At 33.2% G+C, this 26,822-nt stretch overlaps 1 protein-coding gene across 1 annotated transcript; it reads right to left on the bottom strand.

The window, feature by feature from the left end:
* Positions 1-342: 342 nt before the first annotated feature.
* DCTN6-p27 (dynactin subunit 6) lies at positions 343-26,330 on the bottom strand. The gene is made up of 5 exons (XM_089089873.1): positions 26,197-26,330; positions 17,421-17,591; positions 12,711-12,832; positions 2,162-2,304; positions 343-530 (listed from the first exon to the last, which is right to left on the bottom strand). Exons 1-5 carry the CDS (start codon positions 26,205-26,207, stop codon positions 432-434), a joined length of 546 nt encoding a protein of 181 aa, XP_088945999.1. The 5' UTR covers positions 26,208-26,330; the 3' UTR covers positions 343-431.
* Positions 26,331-26,822: the final 492 nt, after the last annotated feature.

Here is a 26,822-nt window from a genome sequence, read left to right on the forward strand (position 1 = left end):
AATCAGATGCATTTTTTATTCCCTAGTATTTCTTTCGTAACGAAAAATTTTTCTGATTTTCATTCTTTTTCTCTTCTTCTTTTGGTAACCTTCCAATTCTTCCGCAATGAGTATTCTCTATCTTTTTACTTCCAAAAAATCCAATAGATTGCCAAAAATCGTCCCAGAATAAAAGTGGGAAGAGGTCGTAGGAAAGAATTTAAAGGAAATTGGAACTTGTTGGGAGGATGTAAAAAGGGAATCTGTAAATCGATTGGGATGGAGGAGAAGCGTGCGTAGCTGTGTTGGCCTCAGGTAGCTTGGTGCTGCAATGAGTTGTTAGCAGTAAAGTTTAAACAAATACACAGTTTAGACAAAAGTTCAATAATAGAGCGTAAAATAATAAAGGCCAAAAGTAACACACTCAATTTCCTAGTGCTTCTTCGTAAAACTCATTTAATTGATTTTTCTTCCGTTTTCTTCACAATTTTTCGTAAGTGGTGATAGTTCGGCAGGATTTTTGATAAGAACTCAATTTGAGGTGCTTGAGCCTAAAAAAACAAAGTTCCTCCAAAAATAAGTACTTAATTAAAAACTTAAAATTATAAAGTTAGTTTAAAAGAAAATATCAGGTTACCATAAGCCGAAAAAAAAAATAATGATGCAAATCATCTGAATAAAAAAAAAGATAAAGAATACGGCATTAGACTTTACAGTTCCTACCGGCGGTGCTGATCTCCTTGTTATGGCCCTCCAGTCAAAAAGTGCAATGGGGAGTTGGGGGCCAGCCATCCTGTTCTTCGCACACCCTTCTTGTTTACCTTTCCTATATTTCTCCAGATACCCATTTAGAGCTAAGTCGACTCTGGCTGAGCTTAAAGAGTCACGCTACTGACCCTCGTTCCAAACCAAATTACCAGCGACGCCAAAACTCGACCCCTTGTCCTCATGGACACAGGATATCAAGTCTAGCGTGCTAACCACTCTGCTAGGGTCGTCTGAATCAAGCCGGAAAAACCAAATTCGAGTACTTGATCATGAAATAGTAGTCCAAGTTACTACTGGCGAAAGAAAAAAGGGCAATGCAAATCGCCTGAAAGAGTATAATTCATGTATTTAATCAAAGAATGATAGTCAGAAAGTTAGTTGAGAAAAAAATCCTAATATTCGAGTTTGACTGATTGAAAAACGGTCGAAAACAAAGCTCAATTACTTAGCTAGAAAATAATAGCCTGAAAGTTAGTTTAAAAAAAATAAAATCTCGAAATCCTGGTTACCAACGAACAAAAAGAGAGACGAGACAAATCGTCTGAATAAACTGAAAAAAATTCCCACCCCCCAGTTAAGTACTTTATATGTTGTCAATTTCTCTTTTCTTTTCTCACTCCACTATTGTCTAATTCTGTAAGTGGATCCTATAAGAATACGTTTACCCCTATCAACGGTACAAATCTAGTTGTATAAATAATACTATTGAGTCTTATCGGATTACAGTAAAATAAGCAATTTACAAAAAAAGGGGGAAGAAGGTTTCATTCATGTTGTTTTTGTATTTTGCTTTTATTTTACAATTATTCGCTTTTATCGTCTCAAGTTCTAATTATTTCATTTTGTTTACTTAAACTTGGTTTTATACTTTACTTTATACAGAAGGATGTGGTATATATTTTATTTACATAAGAGTGCATATATATATATATGTATATATAATTAATAGCACACAATTGTGTAAATTCCTAATAAGAATTGATCAGAACTTCCCTTGAAATAGAAGCAAGCGTCAAGAATATTTTTGAATGAGGATAGGACAGGAAAACTCCCTTTTAATCTTTTTTCCCAGAAAATTTTCTGAATTTGGCTCACATTTTATAAATTGTCAAACATTAGAAAGGGGACCTGACACTAAAGGCCCACCTGGCACCCTTGCGGCCAGGCATGTCGATTGGATGAGGTGCCCTCTTGATTTTTTTTGCCTCTCTCCAAGATTTTAGAAAATACCTTTTTGGTATTTTCATTTTTCAAAATTATCCCCACGCCCTAAATTTTAAAAATTACATTTTGTACCCATCTACATTTTCATGAACAGACGCTCCTGCCTGCGACCAAGTGATTAAATGACAATTGTTTTGACAGTGGATAAATTTGGTCAAAATTCAAATATGTTTTGAATAAATATACTCACACTAGGTTTTTCACCAAGTGTTCTTCGAGCACAATCACTGCCATAAATAACCGTATTTTCTGGAATACTTTCAAAGGTAGTCACACGTACCTTAGCGCCAATTACACAGCCGTTGCTCAACCTAGTATTCCGGCCAATATAAGCTAAAATAAAAGACTTAACAACATGATAATATGATATAAATGTGTAATATGACGATGCAATGAATTATATAAGTTGGGATAACTTAGTTTATAGTTTCTTTAGCCGTTGAGAGTCATTTGTCATCTTGTATAATTTTGCATACGTCATATACGTCATATATAATATATATATATATATATATATATATATATATATATATATATATATATATATATATATATATATATATATATATATATATATATATATATATATATATATATATATCTATATATATATATGTATATATATATATATATATATATATATATATATATATATATATATATATATATATATATATATATATATATATCTATATATATATATATATATATATATATATATATATATATATATATATATATATATATATATATATATATATATATATATATATATATATATATATATATATATATATATATATATATATATATATATATATATATATATATATATATATATAAATGTGTAATATGATGATGCAATGAATTATATAAGTTCGGATAACTTAGTTTATAGTTTCTTTATTGGTTTCTTTAGCTGTTCAGAGTCATTTGCCATCTTGTGTAATTTTGCGTGCGTCATAGATACTGATTAAATAAAAAAAAACAAGTTTTTTAAACTGAAAGTAAGGAGCGACATTAAAACTTAAAACGAACAGAAATTATTCCGTATATGAAAGGGGCTGTCCCCTCTTCAACGCTTCTTTACGCTGAAGTTTTTTATTGTTTTAAAAAATAAAGTTGTGAGACATAGTCAAACTTTAGCGTAAAGAGCGAGGCGTTGAGGAGGGGACAGCCCCTTTCATATACGGAATAATTTCTGTTCGTTTTAAGTTTTAATGTCGCTCCTTACTTTCAGTTTAAAAAACTTGTTTTTTTTTTATTTAATTTCTGATCGTTTTTTAGTTAATGTAGCTTTTATTTGCGTAAAAATTTTACTTTTCTTTTGCTAAATGGATGTCTTTACAAACTAACTTAAGTAACTAACTTCTATATTCGTATATTTTTCTTCTGGCAAAAAATACAAAGTTGCAGATTTTTGCTGATATGAGCTTGAAACCTATGTAAAAGGGCTTTCTGATACGCTGAATCTGACGGTGTGATTTTCATTAAAATTCTTTCACTTGTAGGGGATGTTTCCCCCCTCTTTAAAAAATCGAGTAAATGTTCTCAGGCTTGTAGCCTTTGATGAGTAATACTAAACTTAATAAAATTTATATATTTAGGATCAGCATTATAAAAACATTCTTTTGATACATTTATTGACATCAACATTTCGTTTTTAAAAGTTTCGATTACTATTGAGCCGTATCGCTAGTTTTTTTTATTGTTTTTTTATTACGTATATGTTATTACTTATATGAAGGGGTTCTCCCCTTAGTCAATACCACGCTCTTTACGTTAAAAGTTAAAAAAAAATTTGATTCACGAACCGCTGAATCACAAAGGCCGTTTAATTCGAATAGATATCACTTTTGAAAGCACTAAAAAAAAACTGTAGCGTAAAGAGCGAGGTATTGACTTGGGGAGAACCCCCTCACATACGTTATAATTTCTGTTCGTTTTAAGTTCTAATATTCCTTCTTACATTTCAGTTGAAAAAACTTGTTTTTTTTTATTTAATTTCTGATCGTTTTTTAAATAATGCTTGGAAATCCGGCGCCCCCGTCATAGCAAGGTCCCGTCCCCACAAGACACATCCTCACCGGAAATCTTATCCAGCGTAACCCCCTCCTCTAGCCCCCCCCCTCCAGAAAAAATCCTTCCTGAAAATGGTTGTATACTTCCCAATAACCAATAAATAATGCTGGCAAGTCCGGCGCCCCCTTCATGGCAATTTCCCTTCCCCCATGAAAACTTCCTTCATGGAACAGATCCTTCCAACATAGCCACCGACCCTCTCCTTCCTCCCACCTACCAGAAAAAATCTCCTCTGAAAACGTCTGTATACTTCCCAATAACCAATACTATATGTTAACATTGGGTAAAGTTCATAACTTTTAGCCCTCCCTCTGGGTACTTCGGGGGATTAAGTCATCCTAAAAGACATATTTATCATATTTTCGACCATGCTGAACAAAATGGCTATCTCAAAATTTTGATCGGGTGACTTTGGGAAAAAAATAAGCGTGGGAGGGGTCATAGTTGCCCTACATTATTTTTGGTAAATTAAAAAGGTCACTAGAACTTTCCATGTCCATTCCAATGAATCCTCCTAATATATTTTATGACCCCTGGGTCGATACAATCATCCCTGGGAAAAAAAAACAAAAAACAAATACACACACACCTACACAAATAAACCCGCATCCGTGATTTCTCTCCTCGCAAAATATGGGAAAATCCACAGTTTTGCAGATAGGATCTTTAAACATCTACAGTAGGGTTCTCTGATACACTGAATATGATGGTGTGATTTTCACTGAGGTTCTATAACTTTTAGGGGTTTTTTCCCCCTTTTTTTGAAAATCAGCCAAATTTTCTCAGGCACGTAACTTTTGATGGGTAGCACTAAACTTCATGAAAGTTATATATTTGAAATCAGCATTGAAATCTGATTCTTTTGATATATCTATTGGTATCAAAAACCCGTTTTCTAGAGTTTCGGTTACCATTGAGCCGGGTCGCTCCTTACTTACAGTTCGTTACCACGAACTGTTTGAAAACGATACGACTACACCTGGGGGGGAAAATGATGTAATTTATGCTCTTGAATAAAGCATAAATTATATATATATATATATATATATATATATATATATATATATATATATATATATATATATATATATATATATATATATATATATATATATATATATATATATATATATATATATATATATATATATGATGCTATGAATTATATAAGTTCGGATAACTTATTTTATAGTTTCTTTATTGGTTTCTTTAGCCCTTCAGAGTCATTTGTCATCTTGTATAATTTTGCATACGTCATATAGTAAAAACGATACGACTTCTCCTGTGGGGAAAATGATGTAATTTATGATCTTGAATAAAGCATAAATTATATATATAAAATATTTATAAGCATTTAAAGCATAAATACGTCATATATAAATATGACGTCACTGAAGATTTTTTTTCTTCCAAAACTAACGCTCTAAACGAATTTTCTCAAACTCCTGACCTCTCCAGATCGATTTTTCAGACCAGAAAATCCCAGGGTGCCAGCTTTCAAAAAAATATGGAGCTGTTTTCAAGAAAAAATTTATAAATAAATATATACATAGTTAATTTTATAAGTTTGAATAACGCAGTTATAATTACTTTAATGATTTATCAGTGATTTATTGGTCTTCATTAATAACTGCGTGAAAATAATTTTGCCTTCAAAGTTTGCTTCACGAGGATAGTTGTCCAAATAAAATTATAAATTGTAGCTTAAACAAGTTTTATCTAAAAATAATAAAATAAACAAAAAAAAACTTTTAAATCAGGAAAAATCCCAACGAACATCAACCTCTTCCGTAAAAAAACACTTGATCTAGAAAGGCATAGGTTTTTGGCGAATCTCAAAATTGCGAAAACTTTCCGCAATTCCTGTCAATGTTAATAGGGCAAAGAGGTTGAGGACTGGAAGCGAAGTTCACCGAATATTCATAACGACAGTTATGACGGCCAATGGTATACCCACAAGTTTATTAGATGGGGGAGGGGGCAAAGAGAATGCTTCAAATATTGCTTAAAGTTCCATCTGCTATTTCACACATACTATCAAGGTTTTCTAAATATGAGTACGTATAACTAAAAGCTTACTTTCTTCCTATATTTTTGTATTTTACTTCTAGGTTATAGCTTAAGGGAACCAAGGAAAACATGACACAAATGTATATTATATTCGAATTTACAAACATAGGAAGCATTTCAAGTTCTACTGATCTCAACTTCTGAAGGACGTCTGTTTAGAATTCTACATTACTTTAGAATTTTATTTTACATGATTAACGAAAAACATCCATAATTTATTGTCCATTACTTTGTGAACTTAAACACACAGTCTGTCATTTCGGGATTTTCAGCAGGAAAAGAGAGGGACAACCCCCCCCCCCTAGATTATACTGCCCTCCTGAATTTTGAATTTTTCACCTGAAAAATCCTCCTTAGTATACTTTCATTTGAAAAAAGACTTTATTCAATTTCTGATCGTTTTTCAAATCATATCGGAAATCCCCCTTCCTTACGTTGAGATTAAAGTACATTGTTTAATACAGAATTTCAGGATATTAATTTTTCTTCTTCTCTTTGGCTAGATGTATAAATTTAAAGAAAAATAATTTCAAAACAACTTAAAAAGAAAAAAGCGAATCATTTTGCATCATGCGGAAGAAAAGAGCCAATCGCGAATATTCAATGAAAGTGAAGCTGGTTTATAAGATCGGCTATCGAGAATTGCGTTAATGATTACATTGTTACATAATTACATTGTTTGTGCAGTGGGTTATAAATAAATTATTATTATTATTAGTATATGGTCCTCCCCAATTCTGGATTTTTTACTGAGAAATTTGAAAAAATGCCCTACTCCCCCAGATTTTTATTTTTTGCATCTTCATTTGAAAAAAAAGGTCATCCCCCCAGTATACATTTCCGTGGATTGGCGCCCGTACTTTTGAGCAATTTAAAATGCTTTAGGGGGTCTATAGTGAGATATGATCTAGACAATTCAATATTAAATATAAACTCACATATGGTTTATCAACTAAGGCTAAAACCTCAATCTAGTGAGCCCGCATTTGTTTATTCAAATAAATATCTTTGTAGAAAAAGTACAACTATAAGATAAATCTAAATTATAATTTGCTGTAAATAAAAATGATGCGATCACTCTTCATTAAAATTCACTTTACACTTACAAAATTCATTTAACGAATATTCAATCTATTTGAAACAGACCGAGACTTTCGCTGAAATATACACATATGTCTCGGTCAGATGCTAAATAATGCCCGAGAGGGAGTACCTTTACACCATACCTACAAACACTTACTTTACCAGATATTCCTGAGATTGTAATTTTTTTAATTTTAACTGTATAATTTTTATATTTCAAAGAACGGATTGTGATTAATTTTGCACGTGAAATGTACTCTTTTATACCTCAGCGGTGATGCACAAGTAGCGGCAGCCGTGCGCATGCAAAATAATTGCTTTTAAATACTAGAAATTTTTCTTTCTTGTTTCCTTTTCTAACCTTTGTACTCCTGGAAACTGGCTTACTTATGAGGTTTGCTTCAACGCCTTTTTCTGGCTCCTCATTTCGTCATTTTTAAAGCCACTCCTGCTTGTTTTGTTTGCTTCTTTTTGTCTTTTTGGATCTACTTCTTTTACTGCCGGTATCTGGTTAGGAAAATCTTCTTCCTTGAAATTCTTGAGATTAATTTGGTCTTTAATGTAATTATTTGAAAAAGACTACGTTTTCTAAAGAGTTAAAGAGGCTGAGTTGCAAGGTTGAACCTTAAAACGTACAGGGATTAGGAGGCACAGTTGGGGGGCTACCACCCCCCAAACCCCCCGCTTTCGCAGCCTTTAAATATAAAAAAAAAATTTTTTAAACTGAAAGTAAGGAGCGACATTAAAACTTAAAACGAACAGAAATTATTCCGTATATGAAAGAGGCTTTGCCCTCCTCAACACCTCGCTCTTTACGCTAAAGTTTGACTTTCTCACAACTCTTTTTTTAAACAATAAAAACTTTAGCGTAAAGAGCGAGGCGTTGAGGAGGGCACAGCCTCTTTCATATACGGAATAATTTCTGTTCGTTTTAAGTTTTAATGTCGCTCCTTACTTTCAGTTTAAAGAAATTTTTTTTATATTTAAAGGCTGCGAAAGCGGGGGTTTGGGGGTGGTAGCCCCCAACTGTGCCTCCTAATCCCTGTACGTTTTAAGGTTCGACCTTGTAATTCAGCCTCTTTAACTCTTTAGAAAACGTAGTTTTTTTCAAATAATTTCTGCACGTTTTTGTACAGTTTATTACTTATTATTGCTTGACTAACTGTTAGCTGATCGTGTCAGGAGTTAAAGTTGGGGGGCTGCCGCCCCCAAACCCCCGCTCTTGAACATTCTTGTGTTAAGGCTTTTAATTCCTGAATACTCAAATCACGTCGTACAGGGTGCCTCCTAATCCCTGTACGTTTTAAGGTTCGAACTTGTGACTCAGCCTCTTTAACAGCCCCCCAACTGTGCCTCCTAATCCCTGTACGTTTTAAGGGTCGACCTTGTAACTCAGCCTCTTTAACTCTTTAGAAAACGTAATTTTTTTCAAAAAATTTAAAAAAGAAACTGAGTTTCTTTTCAAAGTATATAAAAAAGTTTCTTTGATAGTGAATTGAACTCGGGTTGTCCGCCTGAAAGTCTGGAGTATCAGCCGCTGGACTATACAAACACAATAGTAATTGTTGTTTAGCAAATTGAAGCTATTTTCGACGCAAGCAAATTCCCAAAAATCTTGATATGTGGTTTTTGGAAAACAGGGAAGGAGTGATCAGATTGAGCTGAAATTTTGAGGATAAGCTCCCAGGCCCCAGAAAAGCTTATCCTCTAAATTTCAGCCCGATCAGACAACGTTAAAGGGGGGGTTGTGGTGGGAAAAATTAACATGGGCTATTATAGGAAAACAAGGTTTTTCGTAAATGTAAATTCGGGGGATACTTTTTTCGGTCTGAAAATATCAAAAGGCCCTAACAGGTTGAATTCTGCTTCGAATGAGTCCTCATTCAACCGGATCCGTTGCCAACTGTGGCCTGTAGGCGTGGCTAAGAAAAAAAAAGAAATGAATTTTAAGTGGCTATATTTGGTTTTTTGAAAACAGGGAAGGAATGATCGGATTGAGCTGAAATTTCGAGGATAAGCTCCCAGGCCCTAGGAAAGCTTAACCTCTAAATTTCAGCCCAATCGGACAACGTTAAAGGGGGGCTGTGGTGGGAGGGTCCAAACCTCCGGCCCAGTTTACCCCATGAAGATAAAGTCGGAGGAGGATGAAATTTTGCAAGTTTCTTAGTTTGAGCTTGGGCTACAAAATGCGATCACCGCCGTCTCTCTGTGACCTCTAGGACCTGAAATCGCTTAACATTGTGGTGGGTCGCCTCTTTATAGAGACACAAGTGTGCCTCCTTGACCACTGTTTATGAGAACATCAACATCAAAACAGTACAGTTTACGCATTTTTCTGAAGGAAAACACTTTACAATAGAATTCTTTACAATAGTAAAGAATTCTTACTTCATTATATTCAGCAAATTTATATTTATTAGCTTTTCAGAGTTACTTGCGGTTTAATTGCATCCCAGTCCACCCCCTCCTCCTAGTTCCTGGATATAGCCTTATGCCAAACACTAAGTTTGCTGATTTGTTGTTTTGTTCTCTTTCTTGCTCGATAACAGTACAGTTTAAACATTTCCTTGAAGGAAAACACAAAATAGTAAAAATTTTTTACTTCATTACATTCAGAAAATTTATATTTATTAGCTTTTCAGAGTTACTTCCAGTTTAATTGCATCTTTAAACTGTAATGTTATCGAGCAAGAAAGAGAACAAAACAACAAATCGGCAAAATTAGTTTACTGATTAGAGAACTAAGTTTACTGATTTGTTGTTTTGTTAACTTCCTTGCTCTTATTTTGGCAACAGTGCCGTTTAAAATTTTTTCTGAAGGAAACAATGATAAAAAAAAATACTTAATTCACTACACTCAGGAAGTTTCTATTTATCAGATTTTTCACAGTTACTTCCAGTTTGAATGCATCCCAGCTACCCTATGCCACCTATCTCATACCGGAATATGACCCTGGCTATATACAAAATCTCTCTGATTTTGTTTGACTGTATTATTTTCTGGATGTCCCGTCAGCAGTTGGTTCATAATGCAAAATTCTGTTAATCAAACAGTTCGTGGTAACGAACTGTAAGTAAGGAGCGACCCGGCTCAATGGTAACCGAAACTCTAAAAAACGGGATTTTGATACCAATAGATACATCAAAAGAATCAGATTTTAATTCTGATTTCAAATATATAAGTTTCATTAAGTTTAGTCTTACCCATCAAAAGTTACGTGCCTGCGAAAATTTGGCTGATTTTCGAAAAAAGGGGGAAAGACCCCCTAAAAGTTATAGAACCTTAATGAAAAATCACACCATCAGATTCAGCGTATCAGAGAACCCTACTGTAGAGGTTTCAAACTCCTATTTACAAAAATGTGGAATTATCTATTTTTTGCCAGAAGAAAGATCACGGATGCGTGTTTATTTTTTTTTTCCCCAGGGGTGATCGTATCGACCCAGTGGTCCTAGAATATCATGGGAGGTCTTATTGGAACGAAAATTAAAAGTTCTAGTGCCCTTTTTAAGTGACCAAAAAAAATGGAGGGCAACTAGGCCCCCTCCCACGCTCATTTTTTCCCAAAGTCACCCAATAAAAATTTTGAGATAGCCATTTTGTTCAGCATGGTCGAAAATATTATAAAAATGTCTTTTAGGATGACTTGATCCCCAAAGTCCCCAGGGGGAGGGCTGAAAGTTATGAACTTTACACAATGTTAACATATAGTATTGGTTATTGGGAAGTATACAGACTTTTTCAGAGGAGATTTTTCTGGTAGGTGGGGGAAGGAGAGGGTCGGGGGCTATATGGAAGGATCTTTCCATGAAGGAAGTTTTCAGGGGGGCCGGGACAGGGCTAGGCCGCCCCGCCCGGATTTCCCAGCATTATTAAATAAAAATATCATGAATTAAATAAAAAAAAACAAGTTTTTCAACTGATCAACTGATTGTGATTAAGAGGTCATTTTTAAAGAACTGGAAAAAAAATTCGAACTATAGTTTAAAGAGCAGGGTATTGACTAGGGGGCGAACCCCCTAATATACGTGTTAAAAATTTATGAATATAGAAGTTCGTTACGTAAGTTAATTCTAAGTTACGTATATTTATTACTAATAAAACCGTTCGTAAATAAAATTAAACAAGTTTCGAGAAAGCCATTTAACCAAATATAATATGCAAATTTTGTTTTAATTATTCATGTACGGTGAGCCAAAATCAAAACCTGCATTAATTCAAAAACGTTCAAAAATAAAAAAAAAAAAACAAGTATTTTTAACTGAAACTAAGGAACGACGTTAAAACATAAAACGAACAGAAATTATTCCGTATATGAAGGGGGCTGTCCCCTCCTCAACGCCTCGCTCTTTACGCTAAAGTTTGACTTTCTAACAACTCTATTTTTTTAAACAATAAAAAAACTTTAGCGTAAAGAGCGAGGCGTTGAGGAGGGGACAGCCCCCTTCATATACGGAATAATTTCTGTTCGTTTTAAGTTTTAACGTCGTTCCTTACTTTCAGTTAAAAAAACTTGTTTTTTTTATTTAATTTTTGAAAAAAAGTCGACCAGGCATAAAAAGGAGGAAGCTGGGGTGCAGCTAAATTCAAGGGGACTCTGAAAATCCAAGGCAAAAATTTTCTGAATGTAACGAAGTAGCAATTTTGTTATTGTAATATTTTTTTTAATCTTTAGTTGTTTTTTTCTTGTTTCTTTTCTCCATAGGCTCAAAAAGTCCCTCAACAGCCGCGAAATCGATCACTTTCAGTATAAAATTCAAATTTTCTGAAATATCAAGCAAAGAAATAATATTCTAGCAGCTTGAAAGTCAATAAGCAGTCAATAAAGAAAAAAGAATGGTTTATAAGTCAGCCCATTGGTCTCACCAGCCAAGATATCAATAGCTTATAATATACAATTTAATCTCTTCTCTAGTCGCATTGTTTATTTAATTCTTCTTTTTGTGCCATCATTTTGTTATTTTCTTGCATATTCTATCAATTTAGTCCAGTTTTCGTTTTCTTTCTGTTGATAAAGGTTTACAGACTTGAAGCCAAAACATTTAGGGTTCTATATAATACTATATATTTTTTTCATTATCTTAATAAAAAGTTTTACCTATTATAATATACCTTTTCATCTGAATGTGATTACAAATGAAAAGCAGTGTCGTCTAAAGAATTATTCACTGGGTTTATTTGTGTTGTCCTTTTATTTAAAAATCATGTTCTGAAAAAGTAAATAAAAAAAACCTATTCATTCAATGTCATTATTGTCCCCAATCTTGGCAGCTTCAATAGGACAATCAACTAGCATATTGTCAACTTCAATCAACTTCAGCAATGACAATCAACTTCAATATGACGGTAAATACACACATAAAAAAAATATTTTACATTTTGACTCAATGACATTGTTGTCCCTAATCTTGGCTGTTCAATATGACAGTCAACTGTCATATTTGCAACTTCGTCAACGGCAGTCAACTTCAATATGACGTTAACGAAAAAAAAACTATTTTACCTTTTGACTCAACGACATTATTGTCTCCAATCTTAGCAGCTTCAATATGACAGTCAACTTCAAAAACATTGTTATTTCCAATCATAAGTACTGGTAAAGAGTCTTGGGTCTCAGATTTTAGCCTTTACAATAAAAACAGGGTATTAGTGCTCAATTTTAATTATTGAACTCAAGACAGTCTGAAGACAACGGAATCACAACTACATTGCAGGTTCAAATAAACATTTAAACTATTTTCTTTTTTTGTGATTGATCATTTCCTACCTAAAGACTATTATATGTGCATCTGAATATTAAAAATGAAAGAAGAAAAAAATGTTTCTCTAACTGGCGGTGACAATATTCGCTTTATCGAGAACGTATATAGCAACAACAAGGTTGCCAAATTAACTGTTCCAAAAGACAAAAAAAAGAGAGAAAATAAAAGTATATACTAAAATTCTTTCATTTTTGGTATAGATGGCTTCCAATTTTCTTTGTCTCAAGCCACCAAAAATTGTACTACTAAAAATATTTAGTCTCTATGCAAAGAAAATAGGGTACTACATTCTTATCTAATTAGCATCTTTTCTCTTTTTATGTGTCCTTTTCTTGCTCTTTCCGCAAACATGTTTGTTCCAACGTCCTTTTATTTTACGTTGTTTCTCATTTTCTTTTGCTTAAACTTTTTCAACACCTCTTCGTTTGTCCTTTTTTTATACTTGTAGCATCTTTCTGTATTTCTGCACTGATGAAACATCGTTATGCAGATAATAACAAAGCCTTTGATTACTCTCAGGCCCTATCCTTCGAATGTAAGGTTTACTGCAGTATATGTCTCTGCTAACGTCTTTTCACTTATTTGTTAGTCAATTCACAAGAAAATGTAGCTAAAGGGCTAAACGAAAAAAAATCGTCCTTATTAAAGAATGTATAGCTGTAAATCTAGTTAACTTTCAGTTAAAACGTCAAGTTAATCTTGCAAACATGGGGTAGTATTATTGCAATATAACTCTTTTTCTGCTGGATTCACTGGCCTAAATATGGAAGTTTAACAGGTTTTCTTCCAAAATATTTTATTAGAATTCCGCAGAATTTCTTGTCATCAGTGCTGAACAGTTTTCAAAACGGATCCAAAATATTTCAAGAAATTTATCTGGGCTTTCACAACTCCATTCCCAGACTGTTGATTTTGCACATATTTTAAAGCAATATTTGGTCGAAATGAGCCAACTACTTGGCAGTCATCAACTAGTATACCCTTCCAGAGTCACACAGTGTCTCAGTAAAATTCAACATGCCAGTCACACAGCTAGTAGAAAATTCAATTGTTTTTCTGGTAAAGACCCTTTCGCAAAATGTGGGCTCATGTCTATTACGGATTTTCTTCTTTTTCTTATACAGGCTTTTCGGCTCCGTCATAAGTGATGATATGCCTCTAGTCCTGATAATTACCACGGTAATTATTTTAAATTGTTTATTATACCTTCTCTTGATCACCTCAAGAACAGGATTTTCCGGGATTACACCTACTGGGAGGCCATTCCATATGGCGATGGATCGTCGAGCAAAACTTGTCTTCATGTATTTTTGGCAGGGTGTGCTCTGCATAAGGTAGTCCTATCGAGCTATACTTTGGTGAGTTTATCGCAAAACGTTTATTCTATCTGGAACAAGTCTTGATACCTCCTCAGATGGAGGGCAATGCATTTTTTTTGTAGAAACTGACATTGAAGCCACGTCAAATCGATCCTGGATTGACTGCAGGGGTTTGGCATCAGAATTGCAAGAAATTGCTGCACGAACTGCCTGGTTTCGGACACTAGCACTTTTCGGGCATTAAGAGCAATGTGGCTATCTGGAGCGCCAGCAAAGAGAACATGCAGAATTTCCATGACTAGTCTGATGCATGACGTGAATAGTGTCGAAATAGCCTTGTCAGGGACGAGGCGTTTGCTTCTTAGGATGACTCCTAGTTTCTAGAAGCAGGAGGATCTCACTTTGCTGAGGTGTTCAGCCTACGTGAGATCTGACGAGAAATGAACTCCAAGAAGGTGTAGTGCTTCAACTCTTGTTATTGCCTCTCCTTTGAAAATGAAAGCAGGGTGATCCTTCACATTCCACGCCGTTGAAATTAAAAGCTCTTTTCTTTTTGATGCATTGAAACTGATAAGCCACTTATCTGGCCACACCTTAATTTTTTTCAGGTTGGTCTGAAGCTCTTTATGAAGATTACTGGGATCTTCATTTGAGCGAGTCGGTTCATTAGAGGCACCATTAATCAACACGCCATAATTTATAGTTATGCATAGTTGTAGAGCATTTATTACGCAAGAGTTCAGTGGATCTTTAGTGGGCATGGCGTCATCCAGCCTCAAATGCGCAATATCTATGAGCTTATTTTCTAGATTTCAGCAAAAAGGCCTTCAGATAAATATAGAGGAAGGGAGGAGGATGTACCTCTTCATTCTGTAATATATATTTGGACTAAGCTCGAGTTGTTGGCGATGCAAAGTGACAGATCTGCTCTATTTGCAGATAAACTTTGAGGCTGAAATAAAAGATTAAATTTATACAGCCATCCATTTAAAATAGGAAGGGCATTCTCTAAAAAGAAGATTAAAAAAACCTTGAAAAACATAAAAATTGTGTCCCTTAAGGATTATGTTCCCTGTGCAAGTTTTGACATATTATTATTTTGCTCTCTCATGGTTTTAATATATTATAGGATAACAAAAATTTTGGAATCACTAAAGAGATGTGATCCAGTTCTATCTATCTGCCAAATTAAATCTTAGAAATTAGGTGTAGAGGGTTCTTTTGGCAAAAACATGTTGAAAACCATTGATTGCTAAAAAAAGGACAAATTTTCTTGTTTTTAAAGCAAGTCTAGATCCTTCTCTAAGAAAAAGTCAAAGTAATATCCCAATTCTGAATTGGTGAAAGGATAGATCTGAAACTAAAAATAAATCTAACGATACAAGTATTTTATCATTTTGTTACAACTTACAGCTGCAGACTTGTAGCAAATCAATTGTTTGAGAGGAAACATATACCTCAAATTCATAATGAAATTTCAGAGCTAAATTCCCGAGAAACATTACAAAGGGTGCAATTTTTTCAGGCATAAATTATCCTTAAAGCATCAAAATATAAAAAGAAAACTTGAATGTGAACAGCAACCGAAATTCATTAATTTTAAATTTACCTTTTAAAGGTTATTAAAGGATGAGAAAATTTGCATATTTTTTGAAAAATGAGGAAACATTCCCAAAAATAGGTGCAATCTTGATAAAATTTACACAATGAACTTGAAAATGTCTAAAAGCCCTAGAACCAACCTGTTATCTACAAAAATTTTTAACTTTTTGCTTTTTTAGAAGGATGGTCTTAAGTGAATGATTTTTTTTTTCCAGTGATGATAGTATCAAACCAGTGGACAGAGATTATTTGAATAGGGCTTATTCAAATAGAAATTTTAGGTGTTGGTGTTCTTTTTACATAACAAAAAGATTACACCCCAAAAAATGCCCATTTTTCAACTTTGTACTACAAAATAGCAATGTAAACCTGCTCTGGCACAAGACTCAAAACCCTAGCTTCACCCCTGGTAGTAAAAAGTTTTTTTGTTTTTTTTTGCCTTTTTTTATCACAATCCTCAATAATAAGAGGGCTTATTGATTTCTATTTCCTTTGAATAATAAAATTTTCAGTTAACATGTTTAGAAAGGCAATTAGTAAATAAAACACTTGCAATTACAAACTGGCTATATTTGCTGCCCTCTACAATTTCAGTTGGGCAAAGGTGTGATTCTAGCATAAAGAGTAGGGGGTTCACAGCCCCTTTATATACAGAACAATTTATATTCACTATAAGTTTTACTGTTTTTGTTACATGTATTTAAAATTGTATTTTTATTATTTAAGCTGAGACAAATTTGCTGCTGAAAGCTATAATGACAAAAAAAGAATAAGAAGTTATAAAAAAAACAGATTAGATTACAAAAAAAGATTTTTTTCAAAAGAACAACAAAAAGAAGGAAAAATAGCATTAAACTAAAACAAGGGGGTAGGGGTAAAGAAAGATAACATATGGTTGAGCATCAGATCTAATAATTTTTTTAAGCAAAGCAAAATTTATTCAGTTAATGAGCTTCCTTGCAAACAACTTTCTCTAAGATCCAATATCCAGGAAAAACAAACAGTTTTCAAACTTACCAAGGAAAGTAGCCCCCCCCATGACACTCTTCATAGATACCTTGCCTTTGTATAAACACAGTATTTAAGAATATGCTTAAAAGCAGTAATTGTAAGTATGCTCTTAAGTGACAAAATGTTATTGCATTAATTTGTTAATTAATAGTATGCATGACACAAAATTGAGATGATTGCATGACTTACGTCATAACACCATTTTCAGGATCTTTTTCTAATGATTTCAAGGACACAATGCAGCCAGGCAAACCACAAATGAGAATCAGATTTGAATAATTAAGCAGGTAGTTGCAACAGAAAAATTTATCAACAAACATGCAGCAAATTTCATTAGAGGTTGAACTCCCACCAAAAGTCTTGTTTTTGCTGAATTATAGCCCAGTCTTGAAAGCCTCTTATTTTCTTACTTGGGGCAAAATAAATGGGGCTAATGGGGCTAGGAAACAGAATAGCTCATTAATTTTAACAAAGATATTCAAAAAATAGCTGTTTTTTCAAGAAAGTCTTTTAAAGTACCTATTAGCAATTATGGTCTGCTCTTCAATCAAATTTCCATCTCCAATTATAATTGGCCCTGCTTCAGCAAGAATTTTGGCCTTTGGATGAATAACTGTTTTTGTTCCAATTGTGATGTCACCAACTAAATCACATTCTTTGCAAACAATTGCACCAGGAGCTATTTTCAACCTGCAAAATAGTATATTGAAATATAGTAAATAGTATATTAAAAAATAGTAAACATTCTAACATGAAAATTGGTACTGAATCCAAAGACATAATGGTATTGAATCCCACAGAGTCGTTTCATACCATGGGGTATTGGGTAGCACAGAACATATCAATTTTTTTTTTACAAAAGGTCCCAGGTCAGCTCACGGCTCTTTTAATATTGTATACTTTTGCATTCCAGGAAACAGAGGGGGAGGGTCTCTTCCCAGAGATTAGTCCAAAGGACCCCCCCCCGCCTGGAAAAAAGTGAAAAACAATGGCAAGAGCATTTTCCTGATTTGAATCATGTCAAACAAGGTTCTAGTTGAAACTGATGTCTGTCAAGATGTTTATAAATGTATAATAAAAACTGTGAACTTGCATTCCCAATCGTTTGTGAACCAACTTTTTATGATTTAGACTGCCAATAGAATGCCATATTTTACAATCCAGATTACAAATTTAAAGCCTGATTTGTCAGTAGAAAAGACCTTAAATCGGGCTCAACAGAAAGCTAAAGAAAATGACAGACATATAATGGCCTAATATGACATTAAAAACAAATTTTGAGCAAGCAATTTTATTAATAAAAAAAGATGATGAACACAAAAAAATACCCTCCAGAGGCAACAAAATACATGCATTTCTCAAGCCAGAGCCCAAAAAAAACATCCAAATAGCCAGTTTCAAAACCATGGCTTAGATAGATATCATGTTCCTTATGAAATGAAAATCCTGTTTATTATGCATCTACTGTGAATAAAAAAATACAAAGAAGAAGAAACTAAAAGAACTACAATTAAACCACAGAGAAAATAACAAAGAAGAAGAAATAAATAAACAAAATCTCTCATACAGAAGCACTATAAGTAAGAGAAGGAACTATTCCAACAACAACAATCTTGTGACTGTACAAACATTAGTCAAGGAAAAGTTAAAAGAAAAAAAAAGAGTACTTATGTTATAGCAACTACGCCCAAGTTCTTCATCCATTGACGCACTGTAGAACCAGTTCTTTTGCTAGTTTCGTTTAGCTTAGCATGAAACAAGACAAAGGCAAGCGACAAGCACAAAAAATATACTCCCCAGAGGCAACAAAATACATGCATTTCTGAAGCCAGAGGCCAAAAAACATCCAAATAGCCAGTTTCAAAATCAAGGCTTAGATAGATACCATGTTCCTTATGAAATAAAAACCCTGCTATTATACATCTGCAGTGAATAAAAACACAAAGAAGAAGAAACTGCAAGAATTACCGTTAAAGCAGAGAGAAACTACAGTGAAAATAAGAAAGAAGAAGAAATAAATATACAAAATATCTTATGTAGAAACACTAAAGGTAAGAGAAGGAACTATTCCAACAACAATAATTTTGTGACTGTACAAACATTAGTTTGCTAGTTTCTTTTAGCTTAGCATGAGACAAGACAAAGACAAGTGACAGAATAGATGGGAAATATATAATTTGGGCTATATATTTGCACATTAGGGGGGGAGGGGTAAGTTATTTAGACAGGGTGAAGTTAGAAAAAAATTCTTACTTCATAATATACATAATAACTCTACCTAATACATTTTGCATGCAGACCCGCTATACTTTACCCCCGCCCCCCTTAATGTGCAATTATTTAGCCCAAATTTTCTTCTAAAGTATTATATTTTCGTCATATTTTGGTATATGTCATTAGGATTAACCTAACTTCACTTCTTGAGTGGGGTCGCTATAAAAGATAAGTACCAAAAAAAGATTAGCACCTCAGGTGCTTCTAATGACCAGTGAAATTCCAGATGATAAGCTTTTTGCTACCATGAAAAGCACTTGAATTAAGTAAATGAGACTTTTAGGGATATACCCAGAACCAAAATTATACACCACAAAAGCCTAAATACCTATCTACCTCAACCCCTTTCCCTCAAAAGGACATTGACTTTTGGTGGACTTAAACTAGCTTTGTGTTATAAAAAGGAAACATTCAAAAATACACCTAGAGCACCATGTGACCAAAGGAAAGTATTTTGAGCCTGGTACTTCTGCTAAATTGTGATTCACAAGGTTTTAAAGGTAGTATGAAAAAAAAAAATTAACTTGAAAAATCAATCTGATTTGGCTTGAAATCCTAACCAAATAATTAGAATTTTGTATTCGAACCTAAAATAAAAGAAAATTAGAGCCAAGACAAAATAAGGAAGCACATCTTGTTTACCATAGTTAAGAAATAGATGGACATACTTTTACTGTCATTAAAAATATACATTTTTATTTCATGTATTTTACATGTGCATTTAAATATGTTTTTTATTCATGTATTTAAAAAAAACATGTATTAATATATTTTTCATTATATTCTAATGTCTCATAAACAGCAATACTACTACTACCACTACTAATAACAACTCACCACAGAACCAAGCCACCTGAGGCCAACACAGCTATACACGCTCCTCCTCCACCCCAGTCTATTCAAAGCCTCCCTCTTTACACCCTCCTAGGAGGTTCCTATTTCCTTTAAATTTTTCTTTATGACATCCCCCCACTCCAAACGCGGACAACCTGGTTTCCATTTAACCCTAGACAGTTGGCCAAAAAAGACAATCTTTGGCAATCTGTCATCCTTCATCTGCAGAACATGCCCTGGCCATCTCAACCTTTCTCTCATCATAGTCCTAGAAAGCAGGATTGAACTACAGTTTTCATGCAGCCTACTGTTTGAAATATGGTCAGTCAACCAGGTAACCAGAACAATCCATAGGCAATTTCTCTGGAAAACATCTAGCAAATCTTCATCTACTTTTTGGAGCACCCAATCTTCAGAGCCATATTTGACTACTGTCATCACTTGGTATGCAGACTTATCTTCCTATTCTTCCAAACCTTTTTTAATGGTGAAAAAACATTCTGAGCTTTGGCTGTTCTACTTTAAACATCTTCATTGCTCCCACTGTCTTTATTAATAATACTACCAAGGTAAGTGAAGCTGTCCACCTAATCAATCTTTTTGTTACCAAACATCACCTTTTCATAATAACTTATTCCTATTAGTCTTCTTAACATTAATTTTCAAACCTATTCTAGCACCCTGAACTTGCAAAACTTCTAAAAGTTCCTTTACTTTGCTCACACTTTCATCTAGATGCTTAAATCATCAGCATAATCTAAGTCCAGGAATGTATTCCCTCCTCATTTGATTCTGTGGTTTCCCATTGCCTTTCCTGTGCTCCTAAAGACAAAATCCATCAAAATGATCCATATAAAGGGGGATAGAACACAAACTTAATAAACTCTTGATTTAATATGATACCAGCTGCTAACCTCATTTCCTACCTTAACCACAGCGGTGTTATTCTTGCACATAGCACTAATCACTTTAATGTATTTGTCTGGTACACAATAAATGGATAAGACCTTCATTAAAGCTCTTCTATCAACAGAATCAAAAGCTTGCTTATAATCTATAGAAATGAGGACAAAAGGTGTCTGATAACTCAGGCATTTATCAATTATTAACCTAAGAGTGAAAGTTTGTTTGACACATCCTCTACCTTTTCTAAAACCACACTGTTCTTCTCTTCTAATTTTGTCTACAGCATCTCTCAGGCTAAAAACTATCATATTACTAAGTAATTTGCTACCTACAGACCAAACTAACGCCTCAATAATTACCACACTCATTCTTATAGAGTGGTTTAATTACGGTTTTTGTAAAATTGCTAGGTACTTCCCCTTTTTCAAAAATCATATTCTTAATCTTCAGTAAATTATGTCTAACCTCAAAGCCACTGTACTTAAGAAACTCATTTACCATACTATCAGCACCTGGAGCCTTATTATTTTTTAATCCTTTTGGTACTGTTGCTAATTCTTCCTCATGAAACAAATATTCTTTCACATCAAAGGCATCTCAAACTTTTTTTTATTTTCCTCTATATCTTTTCCTGCAGCTCTATCTTGGTTTAGCACATTCTCAAAATGTTCTGCCCATCTCTCTTTAACTCTTTCCTTATCATTAATAGTGGCCCCATTCCTATTTTTTAACAGAGACAAATCTGGATTGACTACTCTCTCTCTCAATTTATTAACATGCTGGTACAATATTTTACTATTATGCCATCTTGCTGCATCTTCCAGATCCTTGGCAATTTTATCCATGGCCTCTACTTCACACCTCCTCAGTTCATATTTTAATACTTTCTCTACTTTTTTGTTTTCATATGATCTATCACTCAGATAATTCTTGTACAATCCCCTTCTCTTCTCTATTAAATATAATAAAGCTTTTTATTATAGCTATAAAAAGCTATAGCTTTTTATTATAGCTATAAATATAATAAAGCTCTAATAAAGCTTTTTCACAAATATTCCTAGCTCTGCTCCAAACATGCTTCCCTAAGACACCATCAGCAACTTCACAAATTGTTTTCTTAGAATTATTCTATCCATCTTCCACATTGTCAAAATTTAAACTTTAGTTTAGTATCCAACTGTTCCTGGAAAGTTTCTCTCAAATTCTCATCCTGGAGTCTGCCAACATCATAACCTCCCATGAGGTAGTTAACCTCCCAAAATTTCAGCTTTAAATTAACCCTAGACAGTACTAGATGGTGATTTACTTTTAACATCAATAGCAGCACTCCTATATACCCTGGTATTGATCCAGCCAGTCTAGAGTTTACAATAACATAATTGATAAGGTTTGCCATCATACCACTGTGTGAATACCATGTTAATTAATCTATGGGTCATTTTATGACTAAACACTGTATTGGTTACAGCTAGATTGTAATACCTATAAAATTGCAACAGTCTGTAGCCATTACTGTTTTCTTTTCCTACACCAAATTTACCTTGTTTTTAAATAAAGTTGGGAAATCCAGGTCCCCCTCCATAGAAAATTCTCTTCCCCCAAGGGAAATTTCTCTATGGAAAAATTGTACACCGTAATTAAAATTCAAATAGTTGCTGAGCTAATTTTTTAAGGCATAGTAACAGAACAGCCAAAGAAGTCAAATCTATTTTTATGAAAGTCATAAGTTGAGCAATTTTCAAATGACTGTATGAATGAAGGGAGTTCTCCCGCGTAGCCCCCTGCTCCAGCCCCCCCCCACCAGAAAAAATCCTTCATGAAAACGTCTGTATAATTCTAAATAGCCAATACTATATGTAAACAATGGGCAAAGTTCATAACTTACAGCCCTTCCCCTGGGAACTGTGGGGGATTAAGTCAATCTAAAACACATATTTATTAGATTTTTGACTATGCTGAACAAAATGGCTATCTCAAAATTTTAATTAGGTGACCTTGGGAAAAAATGAGCATGGGAGGGGGCCTAGTTGCCCTCCAATGTTTTGGTCACTTAAAAAGGGCACTAGAAATTTTAATTTTTGTTCAAATGAGCCCTCTTGTGATATTCTAGGACTACTGGATCGATACAATCACCCCTTGAAAAAAAAAAAAAAAATATACATGCATCCATGATCTTTGTTCTGACAAAAAAATACAAAATTCCACATTTTTGCCAATATGAGCTTAAAACTTCTATAGTAGGGTTCTCTGATACGCTGAATCTGATGGTGTAATTTTCATTAAAGTTCAATGATTTTTAGGGGGTGTTTCCCCTTTTTTTCAAAGATAAGGTAAATTTTCTCAGGCGCATAGCTTTTGATGGGTAAGACTAAACTTGATGAAACTTATATATTTGAAATCAGCATAAAAATCTGATTTATTTGACATATCTATTGGCATCAAAATTCTGTTTTTTTTGGAATTTTGGTTACTATTGAGCCAGGTTGCTCCTTACTTACAGTTTGTTACCACAAACTGTTTGATAAGATGAGCAATAAGTATTCTATTATTAATACTTTCCCAGCCTAAACAAGACTTAGCAGTTTCATTATTCATCATAAGCCCTACTCCATGTCTATATACCCTATCCCTCCTGCCTGAGTAAACAAATTCTATATACCTAATTTCATGCTTCCTACCCCTGGGATATAAGTTTTTGAAACTCCTAATAAGTTTAATTTGACTTCTCTGAATTTGTCAGTCAAAATGTTGATATGATATGGATTTTTTAATGTTGCAACATTCCAAGTTCCAATTATCCTGTTTTTTAAATTATTGAAATTATTTTGGCTTCAGGAAAAGCAATGGTTCTGGATACCAGTACATGACAATAGTGAACACATCTTCTCAAGTCTATACCAAAGCACTTAAGCCTGCTTGGAACTGGACAGCAAGATATCCCTGGGACTTCTAGTATGAATGGAGGCTTGTGCAATACTGGGCTCATCTTAGTCACAACATGGTTTTCTATAAACAAGAGTCAAAATCCTGCACAGACAGTCTCAAGCCTATTACCTCTAACTCACTATCTATCTATCCACATTATATGCCCACTAATATTATGCTACTACAGGGTTGCAGAAATAATAATAATTTATTTATGCCTTTTATTTATACATGATGGTACACAGAGGAGTAGGCCTATAGGAAATAAAAAAGGCAACTGCAAACTACAAAATAACACTTCTGAGGAAAAAGGACAACAAAAAAATGGCTTATAATAGCCTAGTCATAATAGCACAAAAATAGATAATAAGGTAAATTTTTACCAAATCATATTATTGACTTACAAATAAAGTGAATATACCACTGGATGCCCATTTGAATGCTCTTTATGAATATAATATTCACTTCTACGGGAAATTCAAATTTAAGCCCTTTTTGAGCTCTTGAGAATGACAATAATATAAAAATATATAGGGTGTAAAAAGGCTTAAAACATCTGTTTTAAACTTACTGTTTCATAATAAATCCTTTTTTGATCCACAAGCACTGACTTTCCACAATTAAGTTGGATAAATTCGCAAAATTCATTTAATCTATCTACATATATATATATATATATATATATATATATATATATATATATATATATATATATATATATATATATATATATATATATATATATATATATATATATATATATATATATATATATATATATATATATATATATATATATATATATATATATATATATATATATATATATATATATATATATATATATATATATATATGTATATATATATATATATATATATATATATATATATATATATATATATATATATATATATATATATATATATATATATATATATATATATATATATATATATATATATATATATATATATATATATATATATATATATATATATATATATATAATAATTAGTTTAATTAATTGTTACAATTATCATAATTAATTGAATCATTCTAACTTAGTAATTAACAAAGATATAAAAAAAATGTACCTGAAAAAATCAGTACTGTCATCAGCCTTGTGCAAAAATTTTGAATTTCCAATAGAAGTGATTATTTTATTCATAAAGAGCATACAAAAAGGCATTGAGTGGTATATTCACTTTATTTGTAAGTCAATAATATGATTTGGAAAAAATTTACCAATAATAATAGTAAAAACCAATAATAATACCAATAATAATAATAAAAATAATACTAATAATAATAACAGCTCAATAGCTGGATATCCTAGTAAATAGCTCATAAGCACTTATTCTATTGAAGAACTCAAGATCTTGAATAAACCCTCTGTAAATTTCTACTTTAGCTACTTTTGCCTATCTTGGAATAAGGTTAGGAAAATGAAACTTTCAGGGATAGGTCCACATGCTAAAATATGTCCTGGGAAGGTATTTTGCAGTACCTATCTCCACTCCTTCTCCCTCTAGAGGGTCCTGAAATTTGCCTATATGAAAGGTTTATACCTTTTGAAATTTTGACAAAACAATATTTTACCTTAATTTTCAGTTATCAGTTTCTTTTTCTCTGGCCTTAGCTCTGAAAGTGCAATATCAGTAATTTGAGCAGAATTTTCAGCCATATCAATGTTTTTTGCTTTTAATTTAGGAAATGTATTCAATATCTTTAAAACCTTAAAAATTGGGATTGAGCAAAATTTTTGAAGCTGAGAACAATTTTGTTATACTTCATTTAAGCAGAAGATCTATTTTGCAAGGTTTCACCTTCTATAACTCACAGATTTTTAAATGTCATCAAAGGTCAGGGCCCTCTAGAGGGAGAAGGAGTGAAGGTAGGTACTTCAAAATACCTTCCCAGGACATACTTTAGCCTGTAGACCCACCCCTGAAAGTTTCAATTTCCTAACCTAGCCTAACCCCTTTCCAAGATAGTCAAAAGTAGCCAAAAGTAGAACTTTACCAAACCCTCCAAGCCAATGACCTGAAAACTTGCTGTGAAGTTGAAGTTATTATTTTGTTCTGTATAAATATGGTTTGTTTTAATATGTAAGTTTCTCTACTGATGATGATGACTGACTAGGCTAAGTCATCAAAATATCCAGAGCTTTTGTATGTTATTTACGGTCTAATAAAAGGACCTATCCGTATTGGAACTCTTATTTTTTGGTTAATGGCTTGAAGAAGTAAATCTTTATCCCTTGCAATTGGCTAGCCTATTCCTAACCAATATTGTATTTATTTTTAATATTTAAGGCTACCCTAGAGAAACTACAGCACAAAATATTTAGTACAATTCAGTCATTTTTTGTCACAGGATAGCCTGATATGAGATATTTGAGTCTCTACTTGACAGCAACGTCAATTCAGAGTTCTTTCAATAGGCCATAGGATAGCCGACTGCAGTGTGGCCAGATCGTGAACAAAAAAATAAGCCGCAGCCTTTGAAAAACACGCCAAAAATAAGCCAGACAATTTTTTGCCCAAAATTTAACTTTACTTTTAATGGTGTCCAAGTTTTGACGGCCGTTTTATAGAAATATTGAAAAAAACTACGTTTTCTAAAGAGTTAAAGAGGCTGAGTTACAAGGTCGAACCTTAAAACGTACAGGGATTACGAGGCAAAGATGGGGGCTGCCGCCCCCCAAACCCCCCGCTTTCGCAGCCTTTAAATATAAAAAAAATTTCTTTAAACTGAAAGTAAGGAGCGACATTAAAACCTAAAACGAACATAAATTATTCCGTATATGAACGGGGCTGTGCCCTCCTCAAGCCTCGCTCTTTACGCTAAAGTTTTTATTGTTTAAAAAAAAGAGTTGTGAGAAAGTCAAACTTTAGCGTAAAGAGCGAGGCGTTGAGGAGGGCACAGCCCCTTTCATATACTGAATAATTTCTGTTCGTTTTAAGTTCGATTAACTCT

Source organism: Artemia sp. Qi Xiang Cuo, chromosome 5, assembly GCF_049724085.1.
Source record: "Artemia sp. Qi Xiang Cuo chromosome 5, ASM4972408v1, whole genome shotgun sequence".
Lineage (NCBI taxonomy): Eukaryota > Metazoa > Arthropoda > Branchiopoda > Anostraca > Artemiidae > Artemia > Artemia sp. Qi Xiang Cuo.

What these genes read in the sequence shown, in the direction of transcription:
- DCTN6-p27 (XM_089089873.1), bottom strand. An exon ending in CAGACCATAATTGCTAATAG is followed by an intron (nt 12,833 to 17,420) that starts GTACTTTAAAAG and finishes TTTATTGTAAAG; the next exon opens with GCTAAAATCTGAGACCCAAG. An exon ending in TAATGTCGTTGAGTCAAAAG is followed by an intron (nt 2,305 to 12,710) that starts GTAAAATAGTTT and finishes CTTTTATTTTAG; the next exon opens with CTTATATTGGCCGGAATACT.